General features: G+C 39.5%; 1 protein-coding gene across 4 annotated transcripts; it reads right to left on the reverse strand.

Moving 5' to 3' along the window:
* Nucleotides 1-961: 961 nt before the first annotated feature.
* ZDHHC6 (zinc finger DHHC-type palmitoyltransferase 6) lies at nucleotides 962-18274 on the reverse strand. Of its 4 annotated transcripts, none has more exons than XM_006938182.5 (11): nucleotides 18135-18274; nucleotides 16320-16800; nucleotides 14500-14591; nucleotides 12775-12934; nucleotides 11148-11309; nucleotides 9461-9514; nucleotides 4826-4993; nucleotides 3776-3817; nucleotides 2955-3100; nucleotides 2819-2865; nucleotides 962-1575 (listed from the first exon to the last, which is right to left on the reverse strand). In XM_006938182.5, exons 2-11 carry the CDS (start codon nucleotides 16584-16586, stop codon nucleotides 1472-1474), a joined length of 1242 nt encoding a protein of 413 aa, XP_006938244.1. In that variant the 5' UTR covers nucleotides 16587-16800; nucleotides 18135-18274; the 3' UTR covers nucleotides 962-1471. The 4 variants fall into 4 exon arrangements, with proteins under 4 accessions (XP_006938244.1, XP_003994462.1, XP_006938243.1 ...); XM_003994413.6 differs by having other exon boundaries at nucleotides 18029-18253; XM_006938181.5 differs by having other exon boundaries at nucleotides 18091-18252.
* Nucleotides 18275-18494: the final 220 nt, after the last annotated feature.

Consider the following 18494-nt stretch of genomic DNA (forward strand, 5'->3'; position numbering starts at 1 on the left):
AAAATAAATACCAGCCGAGTCCCAACTCCAACCAAGCACATAATTCATCATTTCATCTTTTACCATCTTTGGTGTGTTCTAAGTAGACTTGAACAGTGTTCCTTTCTGTCCTCTAACTGGAGGTAAGAAGAATGTTCCTGGATGGTCTTTCTAGACCCTGAGCCCAGAAAAGCTGAATGTCTGTTCTTGAGTATCTGAAACAAAGGAAGGCAAGAATTAACTTACAGGTCCCTCCATGGCCTGGCTCCTATTACCTCCTTGACCTCTTCTCCTCTCAACTCACTGATTCCAACTAAACCACACTGGCTGCTTTCCCATTCCTCAAACATGCCAGGCACATCCCCGCCTGTTCTGGCTATTCCCTCTGCTTGAAATGCAAGCTGCTCCCAGAGGCACATGATTGTCCCCTCAACTGCTTCAGGTCCCTTCCATCACACCATCTTACCCGCTTTCTTCATAATCAATGGCTCCATGTGATGCACATTTTGCTTCTCTGTCCACCTCCCCACCTATCACTAGAATGGGACAGAGTCATGTTTTATTCACTGCCAAGACCCCAAGTGCCCTTTCCCAAGTGCTGTTACATGCCTGATCCACCCCCCCCCTCCCCCCGCCAAGCTCAAATTCCCTGCCTTGGAAATAATTAGTATCAGAGTAGGTGACTTCTATAATTCTACTTGTGTTAGACAAGCCCAACTTTAAGCATCCAAATCCACCAGCTTAGGTCCTACCAGTCACATAAGCTTCAGGCTTCGATAGATTCAAGCACACATGAGCAGCTGGAGCTCACTAGGTTGCAAGTTTCCTAGAATGCTGTGATCTCAATATGCCATTAATACGGTTCACTTAATGGACGAACAGCTCAAAGATGCAAATTTTTCACATGGTTGTAAAGAAGTTTTTCCATAAAGAGCTAAGACAAACCTTTTTAGTCAGCCAAAAGAAACTAGTAAAAACTAGATTTATACAGAACATCCATTGATCTTTATTTGATTTGACAAAATCTGCATTATTAAAAGACAGGTAATAAAATTTAAGCTTATATTGAATCTTACATATTATGTTCTATAGCATCTAGAATATCACATAAGAAATGTCAACTGAGGGGGAAACAGGATAAAAGCATCACATGCAGATGCTCCTGGCAAAAGGGGAACTGTATCTGCAGGTGAGGTCCGTAGTGTGCAGCGAATAAAAAAAGTCCTAGAGAAAATGCAACTGACTTACTTGGGTGAAGTGTTTTTCCTTTTGGGGAGAGGAAGAGGTGGCAAAAGGGGTAAGAATTCAAAGGCATATGCAGAATGGCTTCTCCATTTCAAAATGTAATAAAAATATTTAGATTATGGCACTAGGGCACCTTTGAGGAAAAGAACACCTTAACCAGAGTAGGCTCATTGCATAATTCTTTAGTAATCTGTACAGTTTTCAAGTAATGGAGAGGACTTAAAGAATAATTTTAGTGTAACCGTAGCTATCTATTTTTCTTCTCGCCCTCTGGGGCTTGATCTGTTTCAGCATCACAGGGACACTTCTCCACACAGTTTCTAGGGAACCAGCCTCGTATCCTTGAAACACCTGAGGAAGAAAATAAAATTGAGGTGAAATAGATCTACGGCAATGATATTGCTGAGCCCCATAAGTCCTGTTACTCCAAATCAATAAGCTTTTAGTTATGTGTTACTTTTTTCGTCCTTTACCATCTTTTATAAGCATAATTTGAGGGAAAAAATGGTTTTTAAATGCTTCTAACAAGCTAGAAAATCACTATTTCTCAAATTCTGTTACCTGGGAGAGGTGCTAATGTGGTTTAGGACAACCCCTAAGGGGAGTTGGGGCGGAATGTCCCAGTTTGGGCATTCATTTACACATGTGTGATTGTGGGGTTTTTGGCACAGTGTCATACTTTATCTGTTTCAGGGAACTATCTCCCCGTAGCTTCTGTGAATTTACTTTCTAGGTTTTTTCCTAACACGTAAATTTTTATATCAAGGCTGCCCAAGCAGTCATATGGGGTTAATTAACAATTAACCCAGTGTTTTTAAGAAAGCATCCAGGATTAATCTTTACTTAAAAAGAAAACAATTCTAGGGGCACCTGGGTGGCTCAGTCGGTTGAGTGTCTGACTTTGGCTCAGGTCACGCATGATCTTACGGTTCATGAGCTCGAGCCCTGCATCGGGCTTGCTGCTGTCAGCACAGAGCTTGCTTCAGATCCTCTGTCCCCCTCACGCTGCCCCTCCCCTGCTTACGCTGTCTCAAAAATAAATAAAAAACATTAAAAAAAATAAAAAGGAACAATTCTAAAACTTAAATAAAATCAGAGACACGGAAAATTTCAATCCATCAGTTTCCATTAATACTTAATAGGAATATTCATTCACAGTGGGGAGTGTGTGGCACAGGCATCTGGGACACAGGCCACTTGGCTTGGAGCCCTGGCTCTACTCTGTTTTTAGGGCAGCCTTGGGCAACGTGTTCAGTCTCACTGCATTTTGGCTCCCTCGCCAATGACAGGTAAATGCTAGTACCTCCCTCAGAGGGCTGCTGGGGACTTGGATACCACACAGGAAGCGAGTGGCACTTCCACAAGTAACTGTCACACAGGTGACAATGAGCTCCAATATTGGCAACCATTAAAAAGACCTGAAAAATAGAAGTGCTGTACAGAAATAACATAAGAAGCCTCTTTCTGTTGCTTGAGGATGTGTCTGTTATGTGCCCTGATGCATGTGACAAGTGACTGTTAGGGGTTATTCTTGTTAAATATGGAATTATTACTAGCAGTCTTTTCTATTAAACACCCCCTTCCATTTCCATACCTTCTACAAAGGAATCATCGAGAATTTTATCTCCATACAACCAGTATCTGAAATATTTAAGAGATTAAAATTAATTTTTTTAGGAGAGATGCTAACTTTGTCATTAAAGAAGAAATTCACTACTTTTATCACTTACCGTAACCCTCTTGTGGCCAAAATGAATTCCCCTCTCTGTAGCCTTATTCGAGGCTCTTCAGTGCAGGGACTTGTGAAGAAGGTTTTGATTCCCTTATTCAAAGGACAGCAGGCACCACTGTAATCTTCTATTACTCTATACCGAACCTGGCGTCAGTAATCAGAAGAACAATCTAACATTTACCCCTGAATTTCTGTAAGTTTGAATTTAAATTGTTAAAGGTGGACCCAAAGTATCAGGTGACAAGTCTTTCCCTCCCAGTTCCTTTATAGGAGGCAACCGATGTTTCTAGTTCTCCAGGCTTTTCTTACCCTTCATTTCAAGCACTTAGCTAAGAATTAAATTCTAGAACAGTGCTGTCCAATAGAACTTTGTGCAGTGACGGAAATGTTCTATATTTGTGGTATCCAATGTGCTAGCCCCTAGACACATGTAGCTACTGAGCACTTCTAATGTGGCTAGTTCAACCAAGGAACTGAATATTTTATTTGATTTTATTTAAATAGCCACATGTGGCTAGTGGCCGTGATATTATACAGCAGAAGTGTAAGGATGGGTTTCACACTAACGAGCTAGACTGAGGATAATTATTTTTCTGTTGGCAATGTAAATTGACTACATTCCCTCCAAATGGCCAGTCCAAACTACGTAAGTGAAAGCAAAAGTGAACTGTATCAAATTTCAACAATTATGTTAGGAAATATTATTTAATAAAAGCCAACAGTTGCCTTCTACTCAAAGGCAATTTTAAAAACTATACAGAAGTGTAGAGCGTGACAAAAAGGAAAAAGAAACTAGTTTCACTGCAAAAAATTACTTACACTTCTGACTCTCTTATCTGCTTTTTGTTTCAACTGTTCAATCTGTTTGGAGATACAAAAAGAAAAAACATGATCTCAGTGTTGAAAAACAGCCTTTTGCCATCTACTGCATCAGAGGGACATGACAAACTCCTGATTTTCGAGCATTTCACAGTGCTGACAATTCAAAGGCCACGTGTTTCTCATAGCGAGGAAAGAGGACCCTACGACTGCGAACAGGAGCTGACGGGCTTTTTTCTCAGTATCCTCTACCGTCTTCATCTGTGTCTACTCACTGAGTATTCCTTACAGCCCAGGGATCAGGGAGATGCGCTCTCTGTCCTCCTGGGGCTTCTAGGCTAGTCCCGGAGGTGAGGATGACACACAGACTCACAGATTCTTTAGAGACAAGGCAGACAGACTGCGAGATTCATCCACGAGTCTCAACTAAAAGTCATCATGACGACTCACTTTTCTTGACTTATTTTGCAACAATTTAATACATGGTACTATATGAGATATAGTAGGGGAAATTGAGGTAGCTCATGGCCTCTGTGCCAGAATCTTGTCAAATTACAGGTCTAAGATCTAAGAAATAAATAAAAATGTTAGACTTCACAAGCACCATACAACAAACAGTACATGGTTAAGTGTCGAATTCCGATGAGGTGGGGCTGAAACTCGCCTTAATATTATTTCTGATAGGGAAGTCATGTTAGAGAGAAAAAACAGTATGGACAGAATTAGGTGGCAGGAATGCACAAGGAGTTCACTGAGGAAGCCGGGCTGACCGGACACGGTGATTCCCATTAGGAAGTAGTTGGGAGGGCAGTTGTAGGCCAGATTTTATAGGACTGAGTGAACGGATCAGGACTTTATCTCACGCATATGGAGAATTAAAGAGAGATTTAAATTAACAGAAAGACATGATACAAGGAGTGATTTAGGACTGTTACCTTAGTGCCTTACTGAAAAAAAAAATCATTATTTTACTACAAAACGTCATCTGAGTTAAGAGGAACTAGAGGAAGAAAATGAGACAGAAAGGAAAGATTGAACAGAAATACTCACTGTTAAGTCGTACTGGTGACAGCCTTCTCTTATCGGCCACGCGAGCCCATCTCCTTCAGGGACCCCTGACCACGTAAATACCTGTTTAAAGTTCTTCCATCTACTTCCCATATCGTAGGGAAAAACAAAGACTTCATCTAGTTGGTAATACTGAATTCGATCTTTAGCCTGTGGGGAACAGAGATGTTAAAGTGGCAAACGCCTCTGCCTTCACTGGCTTTAAGGAACATACTGTTGGCAATATTGACAGTAATATACGTTTCTTCTCACATCTGTATCACTCCTAGAAAAGCTTCCTCCTTGTTGTAATGTTAGGGTACACAGAAGACATAGACAAATTTATCTGAAGAGGACCTTGCTACCCAGCACCAACCTCGTAGATCATTCAGGAAATGTCTTACAGGGCTTATTTCAGAACAAGTATTCAAAAATGCTTATTAAAAGAGTTAACAGCTTTATTCCACATATAAAAAATCCTCATTGCTCCTGGTTGTTTAGCAAAGCAAAAGGATCCAGGTGTAAAGAAGGGCTGTTGATAAAAAGATTTAAGAAACAGCAGGAGTTTATGTAGGATAGAAGAACTCCTCTGTGGGGTGCTCTACAATGTAATGGTGCATCCTGGGTGGCAGCAACACCTGTGGGAATGGCCAGGGCAGGTGCACCAGGGGAGTCACCATTCTCTGATTTTTTTTTTTTTAATTAGCAGATATGTGCAGATCTTCTTTCATTTTTTATACCACCACACACGTATATACATTCACTTATATATGCATTTATACATACATTTTATGCATATACCTAAATATTCAGGTTGCATAAATTAATTGTTTAAATTTAATTGTTAGCTTTAACAGAAGGACATAAACTGGCTTAGAATTTCTTAAGTTCCACTGACACCTAGTGGTATAAAGATACATTATTTATTCCTATAATAAGCGTACAAACCCAGTTGAAATTTGTATAAATTCTAGTTGTGGTGATTTTGATAAATTTTCTATGAACTTAATATAATCATTTATTTGTATTTTTTACTTGGCAACAGAGTGCAGTTTTAAAATACGTTCTAGGGGCACCTGGGTGGCTCAGTCGGTTGAGCGTCTGACTTTGGCTCAGGTCATGATCTCACGGTTCCTGAGTTCCAGCCCCACATCGGGCTTGCTCGCTGCTGTCAGCACAGAGCCCACTTTGGATCCCACCCCCTCTCTCTGCCCCTCCCACGCTAACGTTCTCTCAAAAATAAACATTTAAAGAAATATTACAAATACAATAACTTCTAAATTTAGCATGATATTCTATAAAGAGCCTTGGCCATTCAAAACAATTATTAATATAATCAGGATATATTATGCTAACTAGAAATGGTACCTTGAAATATTTTATTATCACGGGACAGTATTTTAGGGAAAACTTCTCGCAATTACTTACAAAGTAATATTGATGTTAATTCAATAAAAGAATTAAATTCAATCAAAAGAATTGTCAAGCTATATGTATGTATGAATCTACTGAACTATATAAATCCCCACCCAAAAAGTAAAGGATAATTTATTTTCTCTTTTTATAAAGCTTCAGAGTCTTCACAACGGATGAGTCTCAAAGAACAGATTTCGGCTCTTAACAAAGCGTGGTTAAGGATGAGTGTAGTTTGTTTGTTTATTTATTTATTTATTTATTTATTTTCCAGAATTGAAAACATTTTACTTACTTTCTATAAAGCATCTCATGAAAAGCCACTGTACGCATCTATGATCACACAGTTTAATTTTATGAAGTTCAGATGTAGGGCTTTATAAGTTCAGAGTAAAAGCTTTAAATGCAAACAGCTGTAGATAATTCTCAACTTCTTAGTTCTGTGATAAATCCATTCACTGGATTCATGCCTTTATATAAAATGTCCATAAGTGGATTTTTCAGAAGTATACAAATCGCTTTATATAGGAAATCCTATGTACAGATCAACTATTTGACTAGACTTTGTATATAGACTATATTTCACATCTATTCCTTTTTCTATTCTCAGGATGAGTGTAGTTTAAACATGACTGAGGCATGGTCTCTGACTAAGAGAAGCACTCGGTGAAGTTGGGGGGATTCTAGCAATACTGTGTTAAAAGGTAACAGAGGTATGCGATAGATGCTATGGGAAAGGCAAACAAGGTACTTAAACTAGTGTAGGCAGAGTCAAGGAAGGTTCTTAGGAAGAAATGGCACCTAAGCTAAATCTTGAGGGACAAGAAATCAGGCAAAAAAGAGGGAGCAAGAGTGTCCTAGGCAGAGGGAATGACATGTGGAAAGATACAGAAGCACAGGATGTACAAAGTATAAGTTGTGGTTTCTGGTATTAGTTGGTATCGAGAGTGCAATGAGGTGGGGAGGGGTGGGAACTGCGGTAGAAGAAACAGGTAAGGGGAAGACATGAATGGTTTGATTATGTATAAGCTAAGGAGCTTGGACTTAAACCTGTCTATCCACGGTTCTCAAAGTACACTTTGAGCACCTCTTCGAGTCCCCAAGAGCTTTTCTTGGGGTCCAACAAAGTCAAACAACTTTCATCATAATACTAAGATGTCATTTGCTTTTTTCATTGTGTTGACATTTGCAATAGTGGGTAAAATTGCCAGTACCTTGAGCAGGAATCGAGACAGTGGCCCCTCTGTATTAGTGATTATCATATTCTTCACTGGTACATACTCATAGTTAAAACAAAAACAAAAACAAAAACACCCAAACAAAAGTTTTACATAAGAATGCCCCTGATGAAGCAATAAAAAATTATTTTTTTTATTAAATCGCAACCTCAAGTAGATGTCCTATGAATATTCTGTGTGACAAGATGGAAAGCGCACATAAAGCATTCCGATGTGTTTGTCTCAAGGAAAACATCTGTTTGAGTTGGGACTAACAAAAGCTGTGGAGCCAGCTTCTTTCACACAACGCTATTTTTACTTGACAGAATAAATAATGAAACAAAGTAAGGTTACTGAGATGTCAGTACCTGCCAGAAATTTTCTCAAAAATGAACAAACTCAAGCTGTTACTTCAATGTAAACAACTGAAAAAATGAAGGCTTTCAAGTGAAAATTAGAATTTTGGAAAATCTGTATCCACCACTATGAGCTTGAAAGCTTTCCAGAATTTAAAGATTTTCCCCCCAAAACTTGGTAGTGATGTGAATGAATGTGTCACCATTTGGAAAATCTTCATAACTCTGTGAAATTGTATTTTCCAAATGGCCAAAACCTGGTGCTATAAAATCTTGTATGGGTAAAAGGCCCATTCACAGAGCAAGATGTACTGATGCATTTAAATGTAAAAAAAATACAAAGTTTACTGATGTATCTTCACATCTCCCATGCAACTAACCTTTCAGGAACTATCACCTGTCAAGTTTCAATGTAGTATCCAAGAATATCCACAATTATCCAAAAAGCCTATTAAAATACTCTATCCTCTTCTATCTACTTATCTGTGTCAGACTGGAATTTCTTCATATACTTCAATCAAAGCAACATATCTCAACAGACTGAATGCAGGAGATGTGAGAATCAAACTGTCTTCTGTTAAGTCAGATATTAAAGAGATTTATAAAAATATAAAACAATGCCACTCTTCTCCCTAGTTTTCACTTTGGAAAATATACTAAGTTTTAAAAATATGCGATTTTTATTAACATATAATGGCTTTATTATTGTTATTTTTAAATGAAATAATAAATCTTCACAATTTTTCTCACAAAATATGGCAATCATCGATATTACACAGACTAACCAAAGTTCTTTAGGGCCCTTAACAATTTTCAGGATGTAAAAGGGTCCTGAGACCGAAACATCTAAGGGCTGCTGCTATAAATTCAAGTCCACAAACTGGCTGCCAGGGGCTAAATGTGTCCCATTGGTGTGTTTTATTTGGCTCACAAAGTGTGTTTGTTTTTAAAGAGAATTTCTTGCTAATATTTAAAAATAGAAAAGAGATGTCACAGAAATCCAGATCTCTTGCTTTTCTTGAAAAACAACGAGATGATCTCAGGATACTGGCTGAGTATCCCCTAAGGCAACATTCAGCTTCATCTGTTAGGCAGCTCTGTACACAGGCCAGTTCCTGCCATCTGGGTCATCTACCGGCTGACCCTGCAGGCATTTGGGTTTGTAACCCCTGCTCCAGTGATGGTGAGGCTCTGAGCAGCTTTAAGCAGGGAGTGGAGTAGTCAGACTGACTTTTTACAACAGAATCACAATGGAAACGTTGTGAGGTCTGTGGCAAGCTATGTTATAATCCAGGTTTATAAGGTTTTTTTAGTCTTAAAGCACTAAAAAAAACACCTTAATGGCACCTCGGTAGGACAGAAGTTCCTTTCCAAATGGTCTGCCTTCTCCCCTGAGAAAGAATGGCCAAATGGTTTAATGTGTGGTTTAGACTTCTTCACCAACTCCAGGGTGAACGAGAAGCAGATTTCTGTGGGAGTTATGTCAAATAAAGAATAAATCAAAATGTTTCCTATATTTACCTTTTATGTGGCACGCAAATGACTTAAGGAAGCCATCTGGTAGTCAAGTTTTTACTTCCGGGCATTTATTAGTTAACCTGACCTATGAACTAATCTTTATTGATGTTGAGGAAACAATTATTAAAATTTACCTTTTCTTCAATCCATGATTCAATAGAAGTTTTGTTTCTGAGAATTATTTTCATCTGAAAATTAAATAATGAACAGTAAAATTTTATGATGAAACTTTGCTCCATTTAAGATTATCATCTTCATAGTAAGTAACCCTAGGAGATAATTTTTGTTGCTCCGTTCCATTGATGAAGACACCAGGATAACAGAGGTTAAGCAAGACACTCTGTGGTCCATCTGACTCTAAAGTTCTTGTTCTTAAGCACCGCACCACAACGCCTCTCCATAAAATGATTACGGCAATCCATAATCAAATCTGAATCTACTATTTTGATAAAAATTCGTGTTTTAAGTACTATCTTCTGATCAAGGTTTCCAAAATATTAATAAAATATGGATATAATCACTTAATCAGTACTTGTGTATTTTGTTACTAAAATCTATCACTATTTTTAATTAACCTTAAATTTGTGATTATTTATTACATGAAAGTGACTCATATCATCCCAACATGACCAGATATTCTGCTTACCTTAAAAACCCAATATATTCAGTCTTGATTCTATTAATTGACCCTCCTAGCTAGGACTAATTCCACTGATGTGGGTTTTTACACCACAGGGTTTTAGTTTATTTTTAATATGATTCTTAATGAGAGGCACCAGGGAAATTTTTTCAAAGAATTTGATCCCAGGCTAATAGAATATATGAGTACAACCAAAATCGGCGTATTTTAAAACTATGCGTGTAAACAGGTTGGGCGATGCATCAGAGCCCTCAGGTCCAGCATTTCGGCATTTCCTCGAAGTCTGGCTGGGTCCGTACAGACACACCCGTGGGCAAGGAGTCCCCTTCGTGTTCCTAGGCTAGGGCCTAGCACAACACCTGGCCTACAGCAGGCCTTCGATTAATGAATAAACTAACTCAGTGAAAGGAATGAATCATAACCACTTTGTGATCTCTTCAGGGCCACATCCTCCTCCTCTGTGTTCTCACAGCACTTTGTACATAAATCTATGACACTCACACCACCCAGTATTAGTTGCATGTTTACTACTAATTGTGAACTTCCCTAGGGGCAGGACGCTTTTCATTTTCATTACTGTACTCTCAGAAATTAGCAGAGTAATTCATCAGAGTAGGCATTAAATAGCATCCAAATCAGAGGGTTGTTACTGAGATTAAATGAGTTACTATATGTGATGTCCTTAAGACAGTGTCTTGCACATAATAAGTGTGCAATAAACGCTGGCTATATTATAATGATGATTAAATATATGCTGTTATAAAATAGTATTACCAATTATGTTTACTGAATACATGCGTGAGTGATCTTGGGTTAAGTCACTTTCTGTGATTTGATTACTCTTCTGTACGGAAGGGAAAATACTCCTCTTCAACTCTTTCTTGGGGGGTTGATGTGAAGATCAAGAGAGACCATAAATGGGAGAAGAGCTTTCTCAATTATAAAGCAATACAGGACTCCAAGTTAACATTCTAAAAATTAAGTAAGTTACCTAGAAATGCTGGCAAAGTTACTTCAAAATTATCTGACTAGTCCAGAGGTTAAATTAGTTACCTAGATGGAACACATCACAATAATGTCCACTTCACACTGCATTCTTAAATGCAGCCTTTATCTCTTTCTCATTATAGGCAGCCCCGATAAGTTGACAACTTTTAGCTAGAGGTAACCAAGGAACTTACCTGGATAAAAAACAACATCCCAACAGCTATGGTTGTTCCTAAAGCTAATCCCAATGCAAACAGGGTGGCTGCGAATGCTGCTAATCCAAAGGGAATAAGTGGAAGAGGATCTCTGCGGGCCGCACTCATATCAATCTTTACCGTGTTCCACCCAAAGGAGAGCTACAAAGAAAAACACACACTTGAAATATTCAGTTGTCATAAAGGGTCAGACGCTACTGGAACATTTAAAGCCACTTGATCAAAAAAGATCAACAAATGATAACCTAAAGCGGTGGCTAAAAGCAAACGAATTTCCAATTTGTTTCGAATTACTACTGTGGCCTCAACTCATACTGATATGCGCAATATCGTTCTTAGTTATTTTCAAATGTCACTTTTTTTGTTTTTAATTATTTCCTCGAAAGCGCAGGGCACAGCCCACTAACATTACTATGTGTGAACAGCACTAGTCATCAGTCTAAACTGTGACTGTGGCGTCCATCTTCTCCTGGCTTTTCAATATTTACAGGAACCTTCCACAGCAAAAAGATAGCCGAGGATTCAGTTGTTTCTTCCCTCATGTTCCACAACCAGAGGTTAAAAACAGGCAAAATGCAGGCCAAATATGGCCTGCAGATGCCTATTGCCCAGCCTGCAAGATGTTTTAAAATATTCAGCCAGGTGCCAACATTTAAAAATCAGGAGACACTAAACAAAAAAATGCGGATTTTCTAATTTTTCCCGAGAGACTGGAAGATCTAGTATTATTGGACTAGATTTCCAACATTAAAAAGAGACTGAAGTTGAATATGGGTTGTCCCATCTGTGAAGGGCAAGTGTTCTCAGTGCCACAGTCCCATTAGACCTATGAATCTCATTTACTTTCAGGCTTCTTTAGGGACTTAAATTTGTGACCCTTGAACTTTATCTCATGACTACCTGCCCATAAATCAACCAAAGCTTTTACATATTTTAGGACATGTGCCTGCTTCATGAGGCACCTTCCAAGGCGCTGGAACAAAAGAACTACACCTTGCCACACGAATCAAATGGAAACAAAATATTAGTGTTGTCTTTTTCTTCCTGTTCCTTTTCTTCTAATTATTCTTACCACAGCTATAAAGTGTGAGATCAAATAAATTATATATACACGGTAATAAAATATTATCAACTTCGACTACAGTTAGTAAGTTTCCAAAACAAAATAATTTTTCCTCATTTTAGAAATTAAATTTTAGTACTTTTTTTTAATATGAAATTTATTGTCAAATTGGTTTCCATACAACACCCAGTGCTCATCCCAAAAGGTGCCCTCCTCAATACCCATCACCCACCCTCTCCTCCTTCCCACCCCCCATCAAACTCTCAGTTTTTTCTCAGTTTTTAAGAGTCTCTTATGCTTTGGCTCTCTCCCTCTCTAACCTCTTTTTTTTTTCTTTTCCCTTCCCCTCCCCCATGGACTTCTGTTAATTTTAAAAATTAAATTTTAGTACTTTTTTTTTTTTTTAAAGAAATTCATACACAGGTAAAGCAAAATTATTTCCCGACCTAAATCATAGAAATCTTATTTCCCAATGGGACTCCTGAAATAATAACTGCCATTTAATCTGGCATAAGTGATTTTATAACAAACGTTGTCACTTACCCGATTATAAAGCTGGGTATACATAGTCATAACAAAAATGAAGGCAGCATGAATACAACCCAGCGGTGCTAAAAGGAGAAACAGTGTGAACGAAGCATGATTTTGGAAACCACAACAGTTGTTGATCCAAGGACAGTGATGGTCCATCTTCAGCACACATCTAACAAGAAAAATTTACGTAACACATGAGGCAAAAAATCCAATCTACTTTAAATCACTTTGGTCTTCAGAAGATCAAGCAAATAGGAATCCAGCATGTCTATGAGTCACAGAGGAATTATACTCTATGGAACAGAAAGTAAAGTCTTTATGAGTTTTTAAACAACTTTGACCAGTGACTTCTTTCAATTTCTAACCAGCACAAGAAAAGGCAGGCTTTGTAACAGCTTCTGAGGAAAAGACGTCTGCTACAAGGGAGTCTGCTTAAAGAATTCAGGAGTCCTGCTAAGAGGTTCATCACAGAGAAATAAGCATGGGTTCCAGATTTACCTCTAGCTCTGAAATGCAGTGACTGAAGCGGAGTACAACAGAGACCACAAAATCTCCACTGGGGTGGATGGGACCCAGCAGACCTAGAACTAACTAACTAACTTCCTTCCTTCCTTCCATCTTCCCCTTCCTCCCTCCCTCCCTTCCTCCCTCCTTTCCTTCCTCCCTTCCTCCCTTCCCTCCCTCCCTCCTTCCCTTCCCCTCCCTCCTTCCCTTCCCTCCCCTCCCCTCCCCTTCCCTCCCTTCCCCTTCCCTTCCTCATCCTTTAGATGTGGAATCTCTGAGCTAAGCATACTAACTATGGAACATAAGGTGTGGTATAACAAGCAAAGTCTTACTGAGCTTCCTTCCCTTGTTGCTAGAATACAATTTCCTGGCCTCATACCAAACGTTTATTTGCTACAAACGTTCTCCTAAACCTCAACACTCTTACCACAAATTTCTAATTAGTGGAATAGCCGTATATTTAAAAAGGTTCCAGGGGCGCCTGGGTGGCACAGTCGGTTGAGTGTCTGACTCCTGATTTCAGCTCAGCTTATGGTCCCAGGGTCTTGGGATTGAGCCTTGTATCAGGCTCCGCACTGAGCATTAAGCCGCTTAAGGTTTTCTCACCCTCCCTCTGCCCCTTTCCCCCACTTGCTCTCTCTTTAAAATAAAAATTAAGAAATTAAAAAAATAAAAAGGTCCCAGTTTATTTCATATTTTTTATAGTGATTCAGTTTTCTTTCCATTGCTTTTTTTTTATATTAAACACTTGTGATAATATGCACCTGAATTCATTTATTAGATATGGATAAAGTGTAAATGTTAGTCAACCAAAATAATGGAAAAAGCAGGTCTCCTTTATAGTTTAGACTCAGAACAATTCAAAAGCTAGTTAAGATGACAGAAGACAAGCATGGTTAATCCTGACCTATAGAAACAACTTGGAGGCATAACTTTTCACTCTTGGCAGGGTAAGAAGCAAAGTAAACGTGTATTTTTCCAAATAAGTAAGTAAGTAAATAAATAAATAAAAGCTTTTCACTTATAACAAAAAAGAGTGAGGATTATTTACTTATCAGAATTGATAACTTAAGACTACAATGGAGACATGGACAGAAGTATTTTGACAGTGTTTTTTATAAAGAAGCCACCTTGCAGAGAGTAAGACTAGGACTGATGTGACAGAAAGAACAACATGAGACCAGTCACCACGTTGATCAGTCCCCAGTGAGTAGCAAAGACATACAGTACCTGTTACACTTTCTGCAGTGATGTGACCGTGGAGCCTTGTATGCTTGGCAGACTTTACAATACTGGAGGTACATGCTATCCTGAGAATTTTCCTTGATAGCAAAATACAAACAAAAATCCATCAGATATCTGATCCTAAGTAATAGGTTAAGCCTTATGAAAATTATTTCGTAAGGTTTGATTTTATGGGGGATGGGGATAAGGATGGAATCTGAACTTGCTTATTTCCTGCCCTTTTATCTGAGCAGAAATACTTTTAAATAATGAATTTCTGGTAACAGCAGCATCACTATTCCAATTACCCAGAAGTCACTTTTCATTTCTCTTCCCCGTGCTCCACCCAAACCCATCGTCACTGATTGTAGCTGGTTTTACTTTTCCAAAATCTTTGTAGAATCTTTGTAAGAGTTCAGAAAAAAGGTAGCTGTAAACTTGGCAGGTATTTTGAAGTGGATATTCAAGCATCAGAGCTGATACTCTTTAGGAAATCTGGTTCCCCACCCCTCCTTGCACTATTTCAATCATTTCAAACTACCGTCCTGTACTATAGTTTCTCTCCAATCCAAACTATTGTCAGAATAATATTCCTACAACATGACTCTGATTATGTCAGAGCTTCACTTAAAAACCTCTAATACCTTCCTATAGTCTAAGAATTCCTCATGTGTTTAAGGCCCTCCAGAATCTGCCTTTGTTTCAGCCTTATTTGCAGTACATAACCCGTCCGTCATTTCAGACTATATGCCCGAAATGCCTTCTTTCCCATTTATGGAAATTTACACTCCTCCTTCAGGTCCACAGCTAAAAAGGCTCACTTCCTTCTAGCTTCAACAGCACTCATCACATTCTTCTCCATAGTGTAATTACTTACACAAGTTACCTTGGTTTCTCTCCTCAATTATAAGATTTTTCAGAACATGAATTCGTCTTACTCATCTTTGTACTCACTTTAAACAGAACACTAGTGTTTCTCCAACATACTGTACCTAAGGATCATCTGGGGATTTTGTTAAATGCTGATTCTGATTCGTAGGTCTGGAGTGGAGCCCAAGATTTTTCATTTCTAATAAGCTACCAGGTGGTGCCCATCAGCAAGGAATATGGAAATTCATGAGTATAAACCTGCTACAATTTTTAAAAAGCCGTAAATTGATTCATACTGTTACTTCCTAATGTTATGATTTTAACATTGATTTGAAAACTACGATTTAAGTCACCAATTTCTAAAGACTTGTTCTCAGTTCTGAGGGCTGTTAATGTATTACATAAAAAAAGATCCTAGGGATGCCTGCGTGGCGTCCAACTTCGGCTCAGGACGTGATCTCACAGTTTGTGAGTTCGAGTCCCGCATCAGGCTCTGTGCTGATGGCTCAGAGCCTGGCACCTGCTTCGGATTCTGTATCTTCCTCTCTCTCTGCCCCTCCCCCACCCACTCTCTCTTTCTTTCTCAAAAGCAAATGAACATTTAAAAAAATTAAGAAAAAAAAAAGATCCTAGCCAAATTGCATTGTGAAATTATATGCAGTGGTTCTTAAATTTAGAACTATGGACTCACCAGCCCCCCCATTTTTCTTTTTCTTTCCTTTTAATGAAGTACAAGTATTCAACAAAATCTCTCTGGGAAGTACTGATTTAGATGAATATTTTCAAGTAGATACAAAATAAATTCTTTGACTTTAAATGATCAGTAATTAGAATCTGCTTAGTCTCTACCAACGCAAAAAGTATGTTGTGTTTGATATTATTGGTTAGCAGATAAATCATAAACTAAATATATGATTATCATTAGAGTTCCTTATCCTAAGGGATCTTTTTCTTACCGGTTTCCACCCCAAAGGGACAAAGCCAGGACCAATAAACATGGCATTGAAGTAATTATAAAGAATCATGACAGTCCAATTTATCAACATGATGAAATTCACGCTTCCTCCAGTTGTATGTAAAGGCCAATACCACAACACAGAGTCAATCATGGCCATCGTAGAACATATTGCTATAACACCAAGGGCTATGATGGGACCCCAGTGACACAGTCTCTTTAATTCTTGGAGATTTTCAAACTTGATAACTGAGCAGAGTGCACCCATTTTGGTGAGGAAGAATGCCTTCCTACTTTTAGAAAATCACAGATTTCCTTTTTCTGTGCACACATTTCCATGTGCCACAAGTCCATGAGTGTTCCTTAATTGCCATGCCTTCAAGTTGTGGGATGTTAATGCAGATTATGACATTTCCACTGTTACACACTCAGAGCTCTTTATCTTAACTAGAAGAATCCAGTATCTTGGCTTGAAACCCCATCTAAAGAAAACAAAATGAGAAAGTTCAGTGAAAAAATTTTATTATATACCATATTTAACTCCAATAACCACTTAAACAAAAGCATCTCACATGTGCTATGGAATGAGTACCTTATCATATGGCAAAAGGAACTGCCAGTAAAACCTTGGTTTGCGAGCATAATTCCTTCCGGAAACATGCTTGTAATCCAAAGCACTGGTACATCAAAATGAATTTCAAGAACCATTGACTCAGTTGTGACCATGTGACATTCCACATCACCTACTACTCCTATTGCAAGACATTGCTCATTTACCGAGTTAAAATGTATTGGAAATGTTTGCCCCTCTTGCGGAACATTTGCAGACCAAGTCACTCCCAATCCAAGGTTTTACTGTATTTTTATCTGATCCAAAATAGGGCTCAAGTCTGAACTGCGAGTAAACTGGACACGTGATTCTAAAATAGTTGTTTTTATTTCTTTGTTTCCAACCTGACAGGTAACTGTGATTGTCTTTAGTGGGTGGTTGGAGGAGACCGAGAATTTTAGAGCTGGAGCAGGGCTTTAAAGGTTGACTGAATCCGGAAATTGGTTTGGAAAGGCTAAGTGATTGCACAAAGTTCACAAGTAACAGCTGAACCTAGACTCGAAACCAAACCATCTGATTCCTTTCACAGAGCTCTAAACTGCCTCTTGCCGATTCTCGAAGTGTCAAGTATGAGCCCGGCAGGGTCTACACATTTGCCTGGGGTTGCCCCCAAACCCCAACATAAGGATCTATTTGGGCCAAAGGTAAAGAGGCGAGCGAGTGAAAGCAAAGCCAGAGTGAAAGGAGGGGAGGGGCGGACCCTTCGTGGTGTGTGCGAAGTCGTGACTGCAGGCACACAAGAGAAGGAACATGGATTAAAGTATTTGAGAAAAAAGATGAGGAAGTGCCTCTGGAGCGAGGGGCAGGGAAGGCGGGCCGGCGAGGGCCGGAAGATCGGTGGAAGGGTATTTCCGACCAGACTGCAGTGAGTCAAGGGAAGAGCTGAGTTACAGGGTAATAACGACTTTCACGCAACAGATGCCATCGCCTTGTGCCTCAGTTTCCCGCCCGTGTCTGGAGCAGAGCGCTAAGAAATCCTCACTCGGGGGAGGACCGTACTGGCAAGCGTGGCTGGTTTCAACCTTCTGGAGATTCTGGGCTCACTCGGATGGGGTGAAGACGGCCAGAATCATAGTTACATCCCTCGCCTTGACTCCCACCTCAGTTTGGTCCTTGGTGCCCTCTCCTCGGCCATCGCATTTCCGGGGCGGCCTGGGCTCACCCGGAACAGGTTTTCTCCTCCTCGGATAACTCCATGATGGGTACCTCAGTCCGGCGCAAGCAGAAAGCAAATCCCGGTTGCAAGAAGCTGGAGTGCGGGACCTGCCCCCACCAGTCTGCCTCTCCGCCAGCGCTCTCGCCGCTGCTCTGCTGCTCCCGCCCGGTGCGCGGTCTCCGTAACAGCCACTTCCGGCAGGTTCGCCGCATCAGACTTCCCTCGGGAAGCAGGTTCCTGGGACTTAGAGCTTGGGGAGCCAGAGCCGCTTTCCAGAAAGTGGAGGGGCCAAAAATGCTTCCAGTGATCCATGATAACGCGCAGATTTTCGGAGGCTTTGGGGAGCACTAACAGAAGTGCTTTTCCTTAGCGAATTTTTTTAAATCTTGAAGTCCAAGCGGGCAATTAAA

The sequence above is a fragment of the Felis catus genome, chromosome D2, assembly GCF_018350175.1.
Source record: "Felis catus isolate Fca126 chromosome D2, F.catus_Fca126_mat1.0, whole genome shotgun sequence".
NCBI classification, from domain to species: domain Eukaryota; kingdom Metazoa; phylum Chordata; class Mammalia; order Carnivora; family Felidae; genus Felis; species Felis catus.

Bases quoted from the DNA above. Each gene is read 5' to 3' on its own strand.
- ZDHHC6 (XM_006938182.5), bottom strand. From the start codon at position 16,586: ATGGGTGCACTCTGCTCAGTTATCAAGTTTGAAAATCTCCAAGAATTA. The intron at 3,818-4,825 runs GTGAGTATTTCT...ATCTCCAAACAG, and splicing joins GTCACCAGTACGACTTAACA to ATTGAACAGTTGAAACAAAA. The intron at 1,576-2,818 runs GTATGGAAATGG...TTTCTTCCTCAG, and splicing joins CGATGATTCCTTTGTAGAAG to GTGTTTCAAGGATACGAGGC.